Genomic DNA, 20,511 nt, shown 5'->3' on the forward strand with positions numbered 1-20,511 from the left:
TCTACAAGATTGACCAAAATCCACTGTAATTATATCAACTTAAAACAGCCTCCTTAGAGGAACTGATCACTCTCCAGTCAGAGTACATGTGTAGGGTAGCTAAATAGTGCATACATTCTTTTTTATGTATTAGTATTTATTTATTTTTTGGTATTTTTTTATTCATTTATTTATAAAAAATTTTTTCACTTCCTCCCCTCCTCCCAATACCCTCCCATTCCCCCCACTCCCTCTCCAGTCCCAAGAGCAGTCAGGGCTTCCTGCCCCATGGGAAGTCCAAGTTCCTCCCCTTCTCCCAATACCCTCCCACTCCCCCCACTCCAGTCCCAAGAGCAGTCAGGGCCTCCTGCCCCGCTGGAAGTCCAAGTTCCTCCCCGCCTACCTCCAGGTCCAGGAAGGTGAGCATCCAAACGAACCAGGATCCCAGAAAGCCAGCACATGCAGACAAAACAAGACCCAGCGCCATTGTCAATGGCTTCTCAGTCAGCCCCCATGTCAGCCACATTCAGAGAATCCAGCCCGATCCTTCAGTCCCAGTCCAGCAGGCCCTGGTGAGCTCCCACCAGACCAGTCCCCTTGTATCAATGGGTGAATGCACCCCTCGCGGTCTTGACTTCCTTTTTCATGTTCTTTCTCCTTCCGTTCCTCATTTGGACCTTGGGGGCTCAGTCCAGTGCTCCAATGTAGGTCTCCGTCTCCATCTCCATCCACCATCGGATGAAGGTTCCCTCCGATCCTGCCTTCCTTGCTCACGCTCTCCCTCCATCTGCTTCTCATTTGGACCTAGGGAGTTAAGTCCAGTGTTCCAATATGTGTCTCTGTCTCTTTCTACATCCATCGCCAGATGAAGGTTCTATGGTGATATGCAAAATATTCATCAGTATGGTTATGGGCTAAGGCCAGTTCAGGCACCCTCTCCTCTGCTGCCCAGGGAACAATCTGGGGACCTCTCCTTGGGCCTGGGAACCCCTCCAGAATCAAGTCTCTTGCAAACCCGAAATTGACTCCCTTAGTTGATATACACACCTCCCTGCTCCCACATCCTTCCTCCCTCCCCCCTCCCATTCCCCCAAGCCATCCCCAATCCTCCCCCTCTCCCTTCTCTCCAACCATCTCCGCTTACTTCCACCCCCCGACACCCCGTGCACCCAAGTTTGCCTGGCAATCTTGTCTAATTCCAATATCAAGGAGGATAACTATATGATTTTCTTCAGGTTCACCTTGTTATTACTTTGGGACACTTTAAGAACTAACCACGCCCACCCCAGCCACTTCTGACCCCCCACCCCCCCACCATCTTCTCTCTGGTGCGTATGTGTGGGTGCGTGCATGCGTGTGAGTGTGCGCGTGTGTGTGCGCGTGTGTGTGTGTATGTGTGTCTTTGTTTTCTCTATGTTTGTCTATGTTTTCCTTTTTTTAAGTAATAAATGTCTAGCTTTATGTATAGCCTTATGTCCATTTACTCTGCCGTCCACCGCATCCAGCCGCCTGACTCTGCCGCTTGCCCGGGGACCCTGACTCCCCCCGCCGCATGGCGCTGGCACTTGCAGCTGCTCCGCGAGCTGCCCGGAACATTTTATCATGCTATTATTTTTAAAAAGAACAATACACCTTCTTATTTAGCTTCTCTAGGATCACGAATTAAAGGCTCAAAGACCTTTAATTAAGGCTAGAATCCACTTATGAGTGAGTACATACCATATTCCTCTTTTTGGGTCTGGGTTACCTCACTCAGTAAAGCGTTTTCTATTTCCACCCATTTGCATGCAAAATTCAAGATGTCATTGTTTTTTTCCGCTGAGTAAAACTCTAATGTGCATGTGTTCCACACTTTCTTTAACCATTCTTCTATTGAGGGGCACCTAGGTTGTTTCCAGGTTCTGGCTAGTACAAATAGTGCAGCTATGAACATAGTTGAACAAATACTTTTGTAGTGTGATAGGGCATCTCTTGGGTATATTCCCAAGAGTGGAATTGCTGGGTCCTGAGGGAGGTTGACTCCCAGTTTCCTGAGAAACCGCTACACTGATTTCCACAGTGGCTGCACAAGTTTGCATTCCCACTAACAATGGATGAGTGTTCCCCTCACTCCACATCCTCTCCAGCATAGGCTATCATTGGTGTTTTTGACTTTAGCTATTCTGACAGGTGTAAGATGGTATCTCAAAGTGGTTTTGATTTGCATTTCCCTGATCGCTAAGGAGGTTGAGCATGACCTTAAGTGTCTTTTGGCCATTCGAAGTTCATCTGTTGTGAATTCTCTGTTCAGTTCAGTACCCCATTTTTTAATTGGGTTAATTAGAGTTTTAGTGTCTAGTTTCTTGAGTTGTTTATATATTTTGGAGATCAGACCTTTGTCTGATGAGGAGTTAGTGAAGATTTTCTCCCTGTCAGAAGGTAACCTTTTTGTCTTAGTGACAGTGTCCTTTGCTTTACAGAAGCTTCTCAGTTTCAGTAGGTCCCATTTATTCATTGATTCTCTTATTGTCTGTGCTACTGGGGTTCTGCTTAGGAAGTGGTCTCCTGTGCCTATGTCTTGTAGACTACATCCCACTTTCTCTTCTATAAGGTTCACAGTGGTCAGATTAATATTGATGTCTTTAATCCATTTAGACTTGAGTTTTGTGCATGGTGATAGATACGGATCTACTTTCATTCTTCTACAGGTTGACATCCAGTTATGCCAGCACCATTTGTTAAAGTAGTGCATACATTCTTGTGCCAAGCACGGGCACGCCAACTGTGAGAGGCTCAGCGGAAGAGACGCTGCTCTCTGCCTTCGGTGTGTTTGACCCTCTGACTGCCTTCATGTTGTAGAAAATGCTCTGAGTCTTGCTGCTCACCGTGCCCTCCTCTCCTCTGTATTGCTCATGCAGTATATGAACCTTTGTGTCTCCTGCCTGCCATGAAAGGAGCACCATTCACCAGATGATCAGCTTCTGCATGGATCGCTCCTGGTCATCCCACTGACCACTCTTAAGTGCCTGTCCTAAAATGGGATGAGAAGTAGTGGAGTTCAATCTCAGGTTTTTTTGCTTGCTTGTTTGTTTGTTTGTTTAGCCCAAAGAGATACTTTCCTTGTTTTCCTCTTTTGCAAATGACTATTTTTTGTTACCAACAGTTGCTCCACTGGAAGGTCATCTTCTGCATCAGGATAGTAATATTAATAAAATTCACTGACTGGCAGTTGACATTTCAAAACGCCCTTTCTAGACATTATGACTTGTATTGACATCCTCTCTGTACATGTCTCCTTCACTTAACCCACCACACATTCCTACAATGAAGAACATGCATCCCAAGGGGTGGGGTGCATATGGCATAACACTGTTTGATAGCTCACATTTATATAAATGTAAAATGTTCGATAGATCACATTTATATAAGTGTAATATTGACTGCAACTCTTTCTTTTCTATTCTGGAAAATAAAAGACATTGCACCTAGGAAGTAAAGTGCCTATACTTCTAATAGCCACATTGGTTATGTACGTTTGTGCAATCCCGCCTCTAACTGAATTTGTCAACATCTTAGAGAAAGCTGGAGCTTCTTAACCTCAGCAGTTAAAGAGAGGTTAACATTGACTAGAATTTGAATGTGATTGCATTGGTCCATCTGCTGACTCACAGTACTGCCTGGAAGCAAGGTCACACATCTGTAATATGGCCACCCAGAGAGTTGAACTGCATAGATACAGAGTTGAGAAAAGATAAATATCCTCTGCTGGGCTTTGGTCCTTCTCACCTGGGTTCCCTCCAGTAAACCTGATTATGTCCGCACCCATCCTGAGCAAACGAAGCAGCATGTGCTTGCAGAGTGTCAAAGCATCTTCCGTAAGGAAACCCAAGGAGTTTGTTAATGTGGATGAACGCTTCCCTCATTTCTCTATTAGGAAGCACAGCTTTCCCTCAAGGGCCTTTGCTCCTTTCTCCACCTGGACTGCTTTCCACTGGTTGGCTCTCTTTCCCTTTTGAGTCTCATGAGGGCCTGCTCAAGCCCCCTTTCCCTTTGGGAATCTCTTCCTGAGCCTTCACAGAGAACAGTAATCCCACCGCAGCCCCGAACACCTGGACACAATGCCCGTGCGTCCTAACATTTCAGGTGTTTGGGGTTAGCAAAAACTCTTACATTTTCAATTTTGTTTTCTCGCATTTCTTTCTCATGCCTCTTAAAATTGGCCATAATGTGCTGAATCATTGTGAAAGCTGTAACACCTACTGTCATATGGCATACATTAAGAAAACACTTGACGGTTTAGAAGAAAAGCATCGACAAAAGAATTTGACTAATGTAAAAGTATTTAATGAAAGATTATTACAGATGTCATGAGAAACATTTATGTATATTTAATTCTTTTATGATACATGGAAATGTTCTAAATAATTTGATTAAACAATTACAATAGAAGAGTTTTTGATTTCTCAACTAAACATGAGAACATGGTTCATAGCCAGCAATGAACACAGGCGACAAATGTGCAAATGCAGAGATGGGGATGGTTATTTGGACTAAACCGAAATCATATTTTAGAAATTTCTCTGCATGCTACTTGGTTATCTGTTCTACAAACCCATAACAGCTCCCCTATTGCATTGCTTTCTGTGTAGTGTTAAATTATCTTAAAATAAAAAGTTACCCCCTCTACAAACTGTAGTCTGGAAATACCCAAACCATCACACCTTGCTCTTATTCTAGACAGACCTCTTACCGAGTCCTTCAAGCCTGTGGTATATAAACACAGACGCACCTCTGCATCTAAACAGACTGGGTAAGCCAGCTGTCCCAGTTTATGTTCTTCTGATAAGTTCAGTATGTTTAGTTTTCATGTGTGCATGCATGCATATGTGTGTGCATATATGTGTGAATGTGTGCATGCACATGAGTGTATGTCCCTGTGTATGCATGCACACATGAAAACCTTGGATGTCATTCCTCAAGTACAATCCGCTTTGGATTTTGGAGGCTGGGTTTCTTACTAGGCTTGGACTCCCCAAGTGGGAGAGACTGGTTTGCCAATGAGCCGCACTAAACCCCGTCTCTCCCTCTCTGGTGCTGTAAATCTCAGCGTGCACTACCATACCTGGCTTTTTCACATGGGTTCTGGAGACTGGAGGTGGGTTCTTATGATTTCATAGCCAAGGGTTCGCAGACTGAGCCATCTGCACAGCCCTGCACAATTTAAATTTAAGAGTGAAGCTCTTGTTCAGAAACTAGTCTTCTAAATTAATTGTGCCAGTGCAGCTGCAACTACGATGGAAAGCCCTGCACTAAGCCGAATATGGCATTTGAAGTTGAACAATACCCAGCACAGTGTTGTGAAAAATGGCTTGTTGTGTCAAAGACAAGCAGTAGAACACGTTGAAATAGCAACAAAAAATGAATTAAAGAGAAAAAAGACTGCCCTGAATTTGCAGACCTTTAATTACATGCCTGCTGCTCTGCTTTCTGGCACCAAGCCCTAATATGGAGGTTCTTTCTGCCTTCTCAATTGTTCCTCACCCATGGTCCCCCTCTATACTATCTAGTCAGTCACTGAGCATTAGTTTAGGGATTTATTTGCTGTGGGACAGTGTTCTTGTACCCTATAAAGATTTGTCACTTGTATTGGTTTAATAAAATGCTGATTGACCAGTAGCCAGAAAGGAAGTATAGGCAGGGCCATCAGAACAGGAGAATTCTGGGAAGAGGAAAGGCTCAGTCTGCAGTTGTCACCCAGATACAGAGGAAGCAAGATGAGAATGCCTTGGTTTTTTTTTGGTTTTTTTTGCTGTTTTTTTTTTATTTTTTATGTTTTGGTGTTTATTTTTTATATTTGGCAAACATGGAAATTTATATATATACATTTACATATATACACATTTATGTTTAAAGCCCCAGCTTCATTAAACCCCATGCTTAGGCTGTTAAAAATAGGTAAAATGGCAAGAATACATACATATATAAAAGAAATCAGGGAAAATGTGAAATAACCCCAATTGGTAACTTTTGTTGTTTTTATGAACTAAGACATTTTGAAACAAAATCTATCTCCTTGCTAAACTTACAGCGAATGCTTTGTTGATAGAAGGTACCAAGCCACATGGCTCACACAGAAAAGAATTATGAGTTAATATAAGATGTAAGAGTTAGTTAATAAGAAAGCCTAAGCTGATAAGCTAACCAGTTTATAATTAACAGGCCTCTGTGTGTTTCTTTGGGACTAACAACTGTGGGACCAGGCAGGACAGAAGCCTTCACCAATTCTGCCAACATTTGTTTGTGCCGAGAACTGTTTTGGAAGAGTCGACTGACACATCCAGACAGATGCTGTCCTGATCCCCAAAATGATCAACTTTCCATTTTACAAAATCCAGTGCAATTTCAGTTTCACTTCAGTTGCCCAGTGGGCTCAACCAGGTGATACATTCACTCTGGTCTGTGATGAGCCTGTGTTTTGATCATAATTCCCAGGGATGAGAACTATAAAGAGCATTATCCCTAAAAAAATAATTATAAATATCATAATGATAATGATATGAAAAATACTCAAAATTATATAATATCAGAGGTAATTCTAAGAAGCACCTACAAGGGAAAAAATGAAACAGGTGAAATTATGGCAGGAAGCAGAAAAGGAAGAATGACCTTAAATCAGAATTTCAGATAAAGAGCAAAAAAATGAAGGGTAAACAGACTAGACAAACCAGAGGTTGGATTAAAGATGGCATGTGATAGAAATGAATATTTATTAACACATCTTTAGAAATAAACCCCAAGGCAAACAAAGAAAAGTTGAACTGTCACAGTGGAGGTGTCTACATGTGGTGGGCTATGAAAGATAAGTGATTATCCCAAGGAAGCAGAATATAAAAGAGGAAGGCTTTGGGAGACGGAGCACTTAGTAAAGACGGAGCAGCAGCTGTGTGCAGAGCCTGCCCCTCTGCAACGGCCTTGGCCCGTGCTGGAGTCGTGATGGTAAATTGTAGCACAATCAGCTCCAAGTTCACCCTCGGAGTCTAATTTGTCCCATGTTAATTCCTCAGTGCTTTTAAACCATTTTATGAAATGCCTATTGAGTAACATTAATTAAAATTTTAAAAGTGTGTTTCTTTCATATACATCCTCAGAATTCTGAAGTATTAAAACACTACATGGCATCTATGCATGCTTATCACACACACACACACACACACACACATCTAAATGCCTTAGGATGTATCTGCCTGATTGAGAAACATGGGCTCTCATGAAGTACAAAGGGTCAGTACTAAGGTAATATAGCCAGGCAGTGGTGGCGCATGCCTTTAATCCCAATACCTAGGAGACAGAGGCAGGCGGATCTGTGTGAGTTTGAGGCCAGCCTGGTCTACAAGAGCTAGTTCCAGGACAGGCTCTGAAAGCAACAGAGAAACCCTGTCTCGAAAAACAAAACAAAACAAAACAAAACAAAAAGTAATACAGAAATGAGGTAAAAGTTAGATAAGAACAACAAGTCAATGAAATCCATAGTAATGGTGAGAATATTTTAAATTACTCCTGAAAAGCTACATGTCTAAAACTTTTAAAAAAAAGAAAAGCCTTTTGACCAAGTTTTTAATGTACTTGTTTTTCTGTTGTTGCTTGATATTTTTTCTAGGTTCCAGGTTCAGAGAAGTGCAATGGACCCACAAAGTTATAAAAGCTTAGGAGACAGCTTTCGGATGATCTTCCGAACAGAGGGGTATGTAATGTCTTTCCTGCATGGAATGCATATTGATATGGTCATTCTGAAGTATTTCTACTTGACAAATTTTCTTGCTTTTCAATAGCTTGCTTTGCAATTCTAGTCTTCCTAGAAAAAACACTCTTTAAAGTTTGTCTTCCTATTTTGTTATATTTTTCTTAATTTGAATGTAAACTGAATATGTATACAGTGGAAACTACTCCAGAGAAAATTAATAGCCAACCTGATGACTTAGGACAATTGATAGCTTATGATACTAAGGCCATGATGTTTTCTTAACTGTATTATCCAAACATAATAGTTATGTTTACTTTGGGACTTAAATCTAATACACAAATTCATTCCTTGTTTACATAGAGTTTTTAGAACCTGTAATCAGGACCTTCTCAGACTTCCCCTTGATCCCACCTCTAGTCCTTAGAGGCAGTTGCCCACCCCCAGACACACTTTCTGCCAGGGACCCCTCTGAGACTGTCCTGTACTGGGACTTGGGTACATGATTGTCACTATCCTGCCTGTACTCCATTGCCATCTCTCCAGGCAGTCCTGCAGCAGTCAGCTTGCAGGAGCCCCTTCTTCCGCTCTGTCTCTATTCCTAGGAGTCCCTGTCTCTTGGTGCAGATCCCAGCCTCCCTAGCTCTTTCCGGTTGCCCCTCTCATCATCTCTTCCTAGTTCATCTACAATCCCTTCTGTCATTATCAGACCGATAGAAGCATGCTTTACAAAAGATTCCAAAGCCACAACACTTGCCAAGCTTCCAGAGAGGGCATGAATAACCAAAGAACAGAACACGTACTGAACAAAGATAAATCCAGAAGTTGACACCAAGAAACATCTCAAATGTCCTAACTTCAGATGCTTATATCCCAGCACAAAAACCAACAGGAACAGCAAAGACGATAAGCCTCCTCCAGAAACCAGTAACCTTATTGCAGTAGGCCCTCAGAAATGCAATTTAGCTGAAGCATGAGCCAAGGACTTCAAAATAGAAATTACAAAAATGTTCAGGGACTCTATGGAAGAAACAAATAAATTTATTAATGAAGTCTGCGAAAAAAATATAAACAGTTAAATAAAATAATGAAAGCAAGACATGAAGGCAGAATTAAAGAAATAGAATCACTTAAGAAAACCCAAACTGAAATAAAACTGCAATTGAAAAATTTAGGAATTCAAACACAAACCTCAGAGGTAAGACACTCCAATGAGACTACAAGATGTGGAAGAGAGAATCTCAGTGTTGAGGATAAAATAAAGAAACAGATCCCCCAGACAAAGAAAATGCTGGAACTAGGAACTACAAACATGAGAAAAATATGAAGTATTTGTATTTCTAGGTCTGGGACTCCTGACTCAAAATACTGTTTTCCAGTTCCATCCATTTATCTGCCAGTTTCATTGTTTTGTTTTTCTCTTATAGTTGAGTAGTATTGCATTTTGTATCTGTACCACATTTGCATTTCCAAGCTCACAGCTATTGCAAACAGAGCAGCACCAAATATAGCCAAGCAAGTATCTGTGTGGTGGGATGTTAGTCCTCCTTTGGGAGTATGCCAAGAAGTACGATGGCTGCATCATGTGGTAGATCTCCTTTTAGCTTTTTGGGAGCTCTTCACATTAATTTCCAGAGCAGCAGTAATGTAGGGTCTCCCTTGCACCTTGTGCTCAGCAGCATTGGATGTCGATTGTTCTCCTGATGTGAGTCATTGTGTGTCAGGGTGAAGTCTGTTTTGTTGCGTATGCACATCCATGTGCCCGCAAACCACAGCGTTTGTGTAGATGTCACGTGACAACTCGTGCACTAGTTTCCAGGGACGGAGCCTGGGTTGTCAGAATGGCTGACAAGTATCTTTTCATCCACCCAAATTTCAATAGTATTACTATATATATATATATATATATATATATATATATATATATATACTTGGAATTCTCCAGGTAACTCTGTGTGGTAGGTTCCCTTCCAGTTGTACAGAGAAAGGAACTAAAATTTCAAGAGGTTAGCAGTAAGTGTTAGGGCAAGGACTCAAATCCAGACCTACTGAAGCCAAAAGCCCGGCAGCTAACTATGGCGCTAACTGCTTTATGTGTCAGGTGACGCTGTGAATGCCATTCTGCTTGGTCATTATTTCAGTGAAAACTCTATCATGGATATCTTGCCATGCCAACATAAATAATGTATTTATCTGTATGCTACAGTTTGTAAAATGAACTTCTTTAGTGATCTTTGTGGGGTTTTCCCCCAAGATTTTTACTATCATAAACAGCATACTCACTTATATGCTTACATATTTTATGTATGTATGAACCTTTAAGACCAAATGTTATGTACATTTTATTTTATAGATATTAAGAAATTACTTTCTATGTATGCATTGACTTTGTGCCCTTAATATTTAAGAATTTTTATTTCTCCTCACCCTCCCAAGATGATTTATTACTTTCGAATTCTTACTTGGGGACTCTAAATGTGCATCTCCTGTTTACCTTCCAGTAAGTCAGAAATGAAGTTGTATTATACGTTACTGGCCCTGAACATACTGTTTATATCACTAGGGGTTGTTTCTTTCATTAATTACCCGTTTGTAACCTCTATTCATTTCTCTTGGGTTAGTCCTTTTTTTATTATCATTTATTTGTAGGAGGTTAGTACAGATTATATTGTAAACATAAATTCTTTGTTACATATGTAAAGGCATTTTTTTCTAATTTGGATTTTGTCTTACAACTGTAATATGTGAATCATTCTAGAGTTTGGGGTGTTCCAGGTCATGATTTTGTGGGGATGTTTTTCCTTTGAGCTATGGAACATTGTCATACTAAAAAACTACAAACCAAAGCAAAAATCACATTCTGAACCCCAAGATAATGAGCTTTCTTTCTGATATTTTACATTGACACGTTAAATTTACCCAGAAATTTTTATAATATTGTGTATAAATATTAAATTTCACTTTTAAATAATTAGCCAATTGTCCAAATATCACCTGAAAAATATGCCTTTCAGTCACTAACTGGTGACGCTGTTCTCCCGCTCCCACTCCCAAGCTCCTATGTGCTCCCCATCTCAGCTTTCCACACTGTTCTTTTTTTCATATCCCATTGTTTCATTACATTGTCCATCTCTCGATGGGCATCATGCTGCTCTAATTATTTTATCTGTGCCAGTATCATACTTTTAAAATAATTTTATCAGCCAAGTACTTGGGGACTATGTAAAAACATGCCCTATGGCATAAAGTTCAAATTCCTGTCATAGTGCACAGAGCCCTTGCTGGCATGCGCTCCTTCCGCTTCAGGCTCATTTTTCACACACAGATGTGCCATGGGAAAAGCCAGTAGCATGAGGGCGTCTGATCCTCTCACTCTTAGAACTTCTGCAAGTTCACTTCCTGGAGAACCCCTTTACCTAATCCACCTAAGAAGCTCTCTTCATTCAAAAGTGACTTCGCATTTCACCTGGCCTGCACACTTTTTCTCCAGTGTAAACTCAATTATTTCCCTTCTGTCCCCATGAAATAGCCCCTGCGTTGTTGTCTTTGTGTTCCACCCTCAAAATGTCCATTACTCATTTAGTTTTGGATGCCCAGTGCAATGTTTGGTCTAAGGAGAGACAGTGTGAGTGCATTAAACGTGTGATTTCACAGTCCTCGTCGCTACACTAGACTGCTGTAAATCAAGCGGTTGGATCATGCTGTCGTCTACACTCTCCGAGGATGTGATAACGGGGCATCAGACATTGCCAACGTACTTATATTTATGATAAGGGTTATAAATCATGCTCGTTCTGCTCAGGAGATATACGAAATTAAAGAAGTCGTAGTGTATTACATAGTCAGCAAGATGTCCTTTCCAGTCAAACAGTCCTGCTAGCATCAGCAAGCTCTCTGGATGGTAATGGATATCTCCAAATGAGATGTGGTGATCCTTTGCCAGGCTCTTTATTTCATTTATGTTTCAGGGAAAACCGATGTCTCTGCTTTGATATCAAATAATACAGCAAACACAGTGTGTGTGGTCCTTGTGCCGCAAAGCTGTCCTTTTCCTACGCTGTACATATAATTGCTTCTACAGCAAATTGACTTTTTCTGCAGTGCCTGTAGTTCAGACATGCTGTCACTCAAAGATCAGAGAGCTCTGCTCTTAGAAATAGAAGCCTTTTTTTGTTTAAAAAAGGCTGCATGCAGATTTTGACACCCAATAAGACCGTTTGAGGGAAGCTAAACAGAGGACAACAACGAAAACACATAAAAGAATGAGAAAAACTCTTTAATACATGCTGTTGATTTTTTCCTCAGTAAAAACCAGTCTTCTTTATTTCCTTACTTGGTTTCTAGTGCACTGTGCTCTTGGGGATGGTTTCAGATGCATATAGGCCTGTGTGAGCTCTAAAGGGAGAGACTGGTTCATTGCTGGTGGCATCTCCAGCTCAAAGACACTGCAATCTGCTAAGGTATCTAGTCTCTGCGCACACACCCCCTTCCCCACTGTAAGAGTATGAAGTGTCCTCAGTACTGTTCTTAGCCATGCGATCCCCACCTCTGTGTCCAGGATTCACCGTACTGTCAAGAAGACAATTGCTCAACCACTACATCTTCCGCCCCTTCTGTTCGTTTCATTTATTTCTTGTTAAAGACATGGCTTTTTCAAGAGTGACTTAATTTAAATTTTTTTAAATCTTTAAAGATTCTCAACAGAAGTCTCCATGCTTTGTAATTCTCCTAATTTGCATTCACTGAAGAGAACGTAGAGAGAAGATCTCAGAACATGAATGTAAGAAAGAGATTTGCCCCGTAACTAGGAGAACACCACATCACCATCGTAATTCCTCCTCTCTCTCTGCCCTGACAGAAGTAAAGTAACCAACAGCCTATGTACTGTGAAATAAAGTAATCATGAAATGTGACAATGGCACAGTCAGTTTGATTAGGGGCTCTAAAGTCAACAGGTTTCATGTGCAAGCTCACCTGACAAACTGCCTGACACCCTGTCTACACATGTTTGTGCGTCAGGACACCCGGGCATCCCTGTCTTCATGTGTTCATGCATCAGGACACCCTGGCATCCCTGTGTACATGTGTTTGTGCATCAGGCTTCCCTGGCATCCCTGTCTACGTGTGTTTGTGCATCAGGGCACCCTGGCATCCCTGTCTGCATGTGTTCGCATACCAGTTCCCTTGGACTCAGGGCATTTTATGAAGATTTCCCGGTCTGCTTTGTACTCGTCATTCTCTTAAGAAAGGCTGCTCACGTGGAAAGAACGATGCACCATAATCAAAAGGTAATTCTTTCAGGAGGAGATGCCATCCTTATACCTCAGCTGCGCTGACCCCTACAGAAGAAGGACATAGGAAAGGAGAAAGGAGGATTGAGTTTTACCGAAAGAATGGAATAGGAAAATTATGTTAGTAGGTCCAGGATAGTCTGCCCCCTTCCACTCCTATTCCTCCTCCATTGTTCCAGTGTCTTCTCCTTCTGAAATAAAGAGAAAAAGGGGGATTTCACAGAACGGAAGTCATGGTGATTGGACAGGGAAGAAGACATATGGTAACTTGTATTTTCATCAGTGTTGCACACAGTGACCTAGGCTTTCTCGTGTGTTATTCTCAGCACATCATCTGATTTGGGGGATGGTAACTGAAAATCAGAGAAGTTAAATAATGTATTCAAGGTCATATGAGTATTAGTGCCATAACTATATTTTTCATTCTACTGTGTTACCTTTCACTAAAAGACTGCATTTTATTATATCTTGATTAGAAAAAAAGACAATGTGGAAATAGTAGCCATAAAGCTACAATTTTGAAATAGCTATTACATAATTTTTGGTATTTTTCTTTCAAATCACACAGCAATTTAAATCAGTCTTTGCCCCATCTTTCAGTGACTATAAAAGCCCCCAGCAACTGGTGTGTACCCAGTCAACCAAATCTTGGTGATTCTGAGGAAGCACCTCAAGCCCCTGGCAACTCAAGACTTAATCCAATCATCCCACATTCCTTGCAGCCAAGTGCACAAGTTCGTGGTTTTTAGTCTGCTCTCATCCTGTATGATCCTCAGCTCTCTTATGACGATAATTTTTGGGCATTGGTATGCTTAAGGCCAGTAACTAGGAAACAACTAGCTCAGATTAAACTCAGTTTCAAATGAGAAACATGTTGATTGCTGGTGCCTTCTGAAACATGGTATTCTTCAGACAGTCTTGCTGTAGAAAATATGTGGTTGCGTTGGGGAGAGCGTTTGAACTGTGTTTTGCTTTGCGATTTGTTTTCTGTAACCACGGATGTTGCACCAAATATCATCTTACAATCAGACCACTTGGTGATTATAATATTTTCTAGTTAAATGACATTTAAGGCCTCATTTTATGAGCTCCAGCATAATTGGCTAATTTGGTAAACTCCAGATGTGTGAGATAATGTGCCACTCATTTAAGTGCCTTTCAGACGGCAGAAATGGCACAGCCCCAGGAGGTATAATCACCCCTTCTTGTTTTCATTAGGAAGGGGAGTGAGTGGCTTGTGACACAGACAAAGGAAGAAGGATTCTACCAGTCTAAATCAACAGCTTGCTAAGATTTGGACGTTTTACTTTTAATCAGTGGGCTCACTCAAAGACCTTCAGTGAATCTTCTTTATAACAAAGTGATTTGCTGGACTTAACATGGCTAGCAGGTTTTAGAGCACCCTTGGAAAAACAGATAAATCTAACCCTGCAGAAAAGGCCTGGAAACAACCCCTCGGCTCATGTGAATAGAGGGGAACCATTGGAGTTACACAGGCAAGGGTAAGGACAACCCTTGCCAGAGCTGCGAATTGTAGTAACTTTGGTAATCGATATCTTTACCACCTAAAATACTTAGAGCTTCCCAAGTAGGTGTTGCTGCTGGTTTTCCTCTTAACAGAAACCAACTCGTCCATTCAGCGTTGCCAAACTGGGGTGGAATAGATGGTTTTCCAATCCTGTAGTTGGTCACTCTCACCGGGCTGTAGATCTGTGTCTCACACAAATGGGCTCTGCATGGCCGTCCTCAGAGATAACCTACAGTATATATTAGTGTGATGGATATCATTGTGTTTGCAGGCCTGGTTTGCCCAGTTGTAATCTTTTTTATTTATAGATACAGGTCTAATTTAGAGAACAAGCCATAGTAGCTTTATCCAGCAAGTCTTAGACAGGATGGGCCAAGGTCCAGAATATGGCCTTCAGTAGATGGAAGCCGTTGTCGCCTTCTGAGTCTTCAGTTTTGGAAAGGAAGACAAGAGATGCCCAACTGTGGGTGATATGGATGCATTATGGTTCTTAGATGATCTGTGTTTCTGTGATAAAATACATGTTTCTCAGTATGAGGTACTAATATAAACAATTTGTCAAGGAACACAGACCATTGAAAAATGGTAATGCTGTATCCACATCATCCACGGGTGAGCATTATTATCTGTCCCTTTAATCTCTCCAGGTGATTGTCTGCGGATAATTAGAGATGTCAGAAGTTTTCCTACATGGGGATTTAACACATGTAGGATAAAGGAGCTGGTATTTTACTGTCATTGCTGAGCTTATGGATCTCTGGAATAGTCTTACGACACTGGCTGTGCTTTTCACACACCTTCTAGGTGATTTGGCATCCCTACAGTATTGCTATATTTACAACTGTGGTCTGGCCTCCACTGTTTGTGAAATGTGTCCATGTGTGTTACTGCACCTGATACTCATGAGACATCACAGGTAGGCAGGTGGGAAGAATGATTCCAGTTTTCTAATTCCTTAAGTATTTGCTCATCTTATGCCTATCAGTTTGGATACCGTGAGTCATCTTTTAATGACTGTAATGCTGAATACACTGTAACTGTGGTTTGCATTGTTATTTTGCTATATAATTTAAGAGAAAATGACAAAAGGAACGCCATACTTGATTAATACAATCACAGTGTGTCTTAGTTAGGTTCATTATTGTGCTGAAACACCATGACAAAAAGTAAGTTAGGGAGGAAAGGGTTTACACTTCCATATCATAGCCCATTAGTGAAGGAAATCAGGACAGAAATTCAAACAGGGCAGGAACCTGGAAGCAAGAGCTGCAACAGAAGCCGTGGAGGGGTGCTGCTTACTGGCTTGCTCTTCATGGCTTGCTCAGCCTGATTACTTATGGAACCCAGGACTGCCAGCCCAGGGATGGTGCCATCTACAATGGGCAGGGCCAGCCCCCACCCATCAATCACTAATTAAGAAAATGCCTTACATGCTTGCCTACAGCAGGATCTTATGGAGGCATTTTTCTCAATTGAGGTTCCATCTTTTAGATAACTCTAGCTTGTGTCAAGTTGACATAAAACTCTCCAGCACACAGAGGTTTTAGATTTTAGGTCTATAGTTAATCAAAACCCAGATGCAAAATGTGTACATATAGATGACCAACTGTAATCTCTTTTAACAGAAAGGTTGTATGGCTAACAACTTAAAGCATTGATTACTTAGCAATTCAGTGTTGTAAATGAAGGGATAAAGGGCAAGAAGAAATTATATCAAAGAAGAAAAATCAATGGCATTTCAATTGAAGAAAAAAGAGTGCCACTGCTTTCTATTATATTATCTGTCCTCTTGTCGACCACCTAACACCTGTTGGTGCCAGCTGCTCTGGATGGTAAAGTGGGGTGGTCCCTCCCCAACCTCAACAGAGAGCAGATGCAGAATTTTCCAAGTCTAGTGAACACAGTCCCAGCCTTCCATGTCCTAGGGATCTGCTTCCTTTTATCTTAATCAAAGGTCTGATGTCAGCTCCTAGGCCTTCCGGCTGTCATCGCTGCAGATCGTAAGCTGACAGTTAACCGGAATACCTCCAGCCTCACACCGACAATGCTTTCTGATTTAACCAACTGGTCCTTGGCAAGGATTTAACTGTTGCCACAAGATAAGTGAAAACGCCTGCAGGGATGTCAGCCCGTCAGCAAGGACTGATTAAGACACTGGGCACAGCCTGTCTCGGTGCTTGGTGCTGACAGCAAGGAAGGGAGGGCTAGATATCGGGGGAAGCTGTCTTCTTTCCAGAAGGTTGGAATCTTGATTCAGAGCCTGAGCGAAATGTCCCACTGAAAATGTATTCAGGCCCATTTCTGAAATTATTCTTAGTTTTTAATAGGCTAGAAATGTAGTCATTTGGGGCAAAAACAATGCCTTTACTAAAACCAAATCCACCTTCAGATGAGAATAAGGAAGAAAAGATGCTAAAAACATTGTTCTTCCTGGGTCCAGTTCTTTTAATAGAAAATACCTTGCATCAAATTTTACATACAGAGAATAACAGGGCGACTGTTTTCTCTGCAACACTAAGGCAGTTTGGGAATAATTTTACCACACTAGCTGTGCTTTTTCCACGTGTCTTCTAGGTGACTTGAAGCTTGAGGAAGAGGGATACTCAGGCACTATTCCTCCAGTAGTGATATATTTACAACTGTGTTCTTGTCTTTATTCTTTATAAAATGTGCCCACACATATTACTGTACCCAATACTCATGAGGCCACACAGATAGACAGGTAGGAAGTATAACTGTATTTCTCTGATGAGAAAACTGATTGGAAACAGTAGAGAACTCGTCCATCAGATGACATTTGTCACAACTGATGTGTATCCAGAGGCTTCTTCTTGTTCTATTATTCTGTATGTTCTGTTAGTAACTTGAGAATTATTTTAGTAATAAGAGAAGCAAAACTTTAGATGGCCTTCTTTCCATATATGGATATAAAGCACTTACATATCTCATCAACTGGCTGAATAGCAGGTCGGGGAGGTAGGAAACAGATATGGCCACTTACAAGAAGGGTTCCAGTCACAGGGAAACTTTGGTGGAAAGGAGCTTCAGAACTGCAAAACAGATTGGACATTGAGATAATCCCCATAAAAAACATTAAAAAAATAGATAAGGAAAGAAAAGAACAAATAAAAGTGGGCTCAATGTATTCTGAAAGACAATATAATTCCTGAGATGAAGGCACATGATCATTTAGAATAGTTATTTCACAGTGAAGTCACCAACTGTAGGTTGAGGTTGAGTCTTCCCACATGAACAACACGGATCTATGATTTGGTGGTTTTACCTAACTCAGTTCTAATATTAAATAATGACCATAAAACTTTATAATATATGAGGTAGGCCATTTAATTAATGGTATTTGGATGACTAGAGCCAGAAGAAGGTCAAAACCATCATAGGACTGCACTCAATATCACTTAAACCTGGAGCAGATGTCATTCTTAGTCACCGTGTGTAATGGCTTTGCTCTGCTTCTGGTCAACCCTGTGCTTGTAATCCTCTTGACTGGTGACAGAGAACTCACACAAAACAAAGCCCTGGGTACCAGAAATGCTAACGTAATCTCAGTCTTGACAATAGCATAAATAAATGAGTAAATAAATTTGTTTAGTAAATATTGTTATTTAGATATACACAAAATGAAAAATAAATAAAAGTTCTTAATATACTATGTTTATGGGTTCTCAGTGTCTAGTTTGAATCTTACTCAGATAACATAGGTGTAGGTCCTTTCTAGCTTTTCTGAACCAACTGTACTGGGAAGAGGGACACAGAGAGAGAGATGAAGGGAGATGGGTGTTAGAGGGTTTTGGAAATGCTTAAGAAAAGGTTGTAAGTTTGTTGTTAAACTTACTTTAAAAATTATTTAAAGATTTCCCTATGTTATAAAAGAATCAAAAATAATCATTAGAGTAAAAGACACACACCAGATTCACTACGTAAGAACAATAAATTTCCAGAAGTTGGTGGTCTTTTATAAAGCCAAATAATAAAAAATGTTAAAATATAATCCATTAATCAGTAGGTCATATTGATACCCACAGATCTGGCTTCATGTTTAAAATAAAGCATGTGTTAGGTTGTGGGTGTTTTTTGATCCCCATGGCCTGGCTCTGTCTGCAGTATACTTTCAGTATGTCCTCCTGGAGGTCAGCATAGGTTTCCTATCTCCCACTACAGCTTGAGGTATACAAGTATAATATAATATTACATTATAATATTACAATATAACATTACATTTATAATATTATTATAAAGTAATATATAATATTACACAATGATTATAAAGTGTGCTCATATTTCACTAGAAAGGAAACACACTGACCGTTAAGTTAGTTACAGTGGTTTAACAATGGACATGTGAGTTGAGTAAGGAGAATTTTGGATGACTTCCTACTTGGGAGCCATCAATGATTAAAAAATGGTTAAATAATGTCACACTTTCAGACATTTTAATGGTAATTGAGAATCTCTTTTATTAATTTTTGACAACTTTATAGATGTATGCATTGTATCTTGATCCTATCCAGCCCAACTGCCCCATCACACACCATCTGGACACCTCCCAGCATGCCCCATTCTGTCTTCATTCCCTCTTCTTTCTTTGTTCGTGATTCATGAGTCTAATTAGTGCTACCTGCTTATAGATTTTGGTGGTTTGACTTGTGCAGGTCTTATACAGGTTGAGGTAACCACAGCTTTTGTGAGTTCATGAGTACAAAAACTGTGTCATGATCAGAAAACATTCCACAGTACTCTTCCTCATCCTCTGGATCTTACATGTTTACTGTCTCCACTTCTGCAGTTTTCTATGTCAACTTTGGAGGGCTGTAGATCTAGATGACCCACCTAGAACTAAGCACTCACAGATCACTTAGTTTCAGCACTTTGAACAGCTAGGAGTGGTTGTAATAACTGTTGCCAACTGCAAAATAAGAAGCTTCTCTGACCATGGTGAAGGCCATAACTAATCTATGTGTGTAGACATGAGTATTTAGACGGCTGTTTGATAGTACATCCACTTTGATAGTAGGTTCTCCCTTAGGATCGCTGACCTTCTGGACCATTTAATACTTTCTCATTGACCCATGTGATTGACAGCCAGTAAGATGACACCAGTGATCATCACATGTTGTATTCACTGACATGTGTAATCCTTTTCTTTGAGTGTGGATTGAAATTATTCGTTCTCTTCTAATAGAAAGACGGAAGACATAATTGAGAAGCCACTTCTAGGGTGAGTGGTAAAGGCTATGGTTTCCACACTGAAAGATCCTTCTTAGTCTTCTTGTATCTATTCTTCAGTTAACGGGCATTTAGGTTTTTTCCAGGTTCTGGCTATGACAAACAATGCTGCTGTGAACATAGCTGAGCACATGTCTTATGAGAAACTGAATAAGAGACACTTAGTGAAACTCTTCCTTGCTTCCTGATCTACAGAAATTATGATGGTATTCTTTTGCAGCTAGATGTTGGGGGGAATTTGTTGCACAGAATACTCTACTGATGCAATGCATAAAAACAAATAAAAATCTGACATGATAAGTTTATAGACCCTCTATATCTTGAGTCTTTTACATTTTATCTCACCAAGTGCTACATATCTTTATCAGGTTTCAGGTTTCCAACAAAAATATCAAGCTACATGTTTTGGCTGTAAATATGGGTCCCTCAATCCTCCCAAATAAACCCTCTCTGATATCATCTTCCTACCCACCCAACTTCAAGTTTTCTTTGTTTTTTTTTAACCCATCAAGAGTAATTTGTGTTATTCAGCTACTCTTGGGCATGGAATCTGACCTAGAGTGTGGTCAATCTACCAGGGGTCATATCTTTAAATAAAACTGACCCTCTCTCTCTCTCTCTCTCTCTCTCTCTCTCTCTCTCTCTCTCTCTCTCCCTCCCTCCCTCCCTCCCTCCCTCCCCACTAGCTATACAATGTCAGTAGCCTCTTAGTCAGTGATGATGTTCTATGTGTGCTTCCGCCATTCATGCTG

The 20,511-nt window shown here is 40.7% G+C and overlaps 1 protein-coding gene across 1 annotated transcript in view; it reads left to right on the forward strand.

Annotated features, from left to right (window-relative positions):
• Positions 1–20,511, forward strand: part of Slc25a21 (solute carrier family 25 member 21) — a 490,942-nt gene that overhangs the window by 345,433 nt on the left and 124,998 nt on the right. Inside the window, exon 3 of the mRNA XM_048415663.3 lies at positions 7,616–7,699. Within this exon, the coding sequence (XP_048271620.1) occupies positions 7,616–7,699 (84 nt within the window). The remainder of the gene's footprint in view (positions 1–7,615; positions 7,700–20,511) is intronic.

This window comes from Myodes glareolus, chromosome 11 (genome assembly GCF_982192425.1).
Source record: "Myodes glareolus chromosome 11, mMyoGla1.1, whole genome shotgun sequence".
NCBI lineage: Eukaryota > Metazoa > Chordata > Mammalia > Rodentia > Cricetidae > Myodes > Myodes glareolus.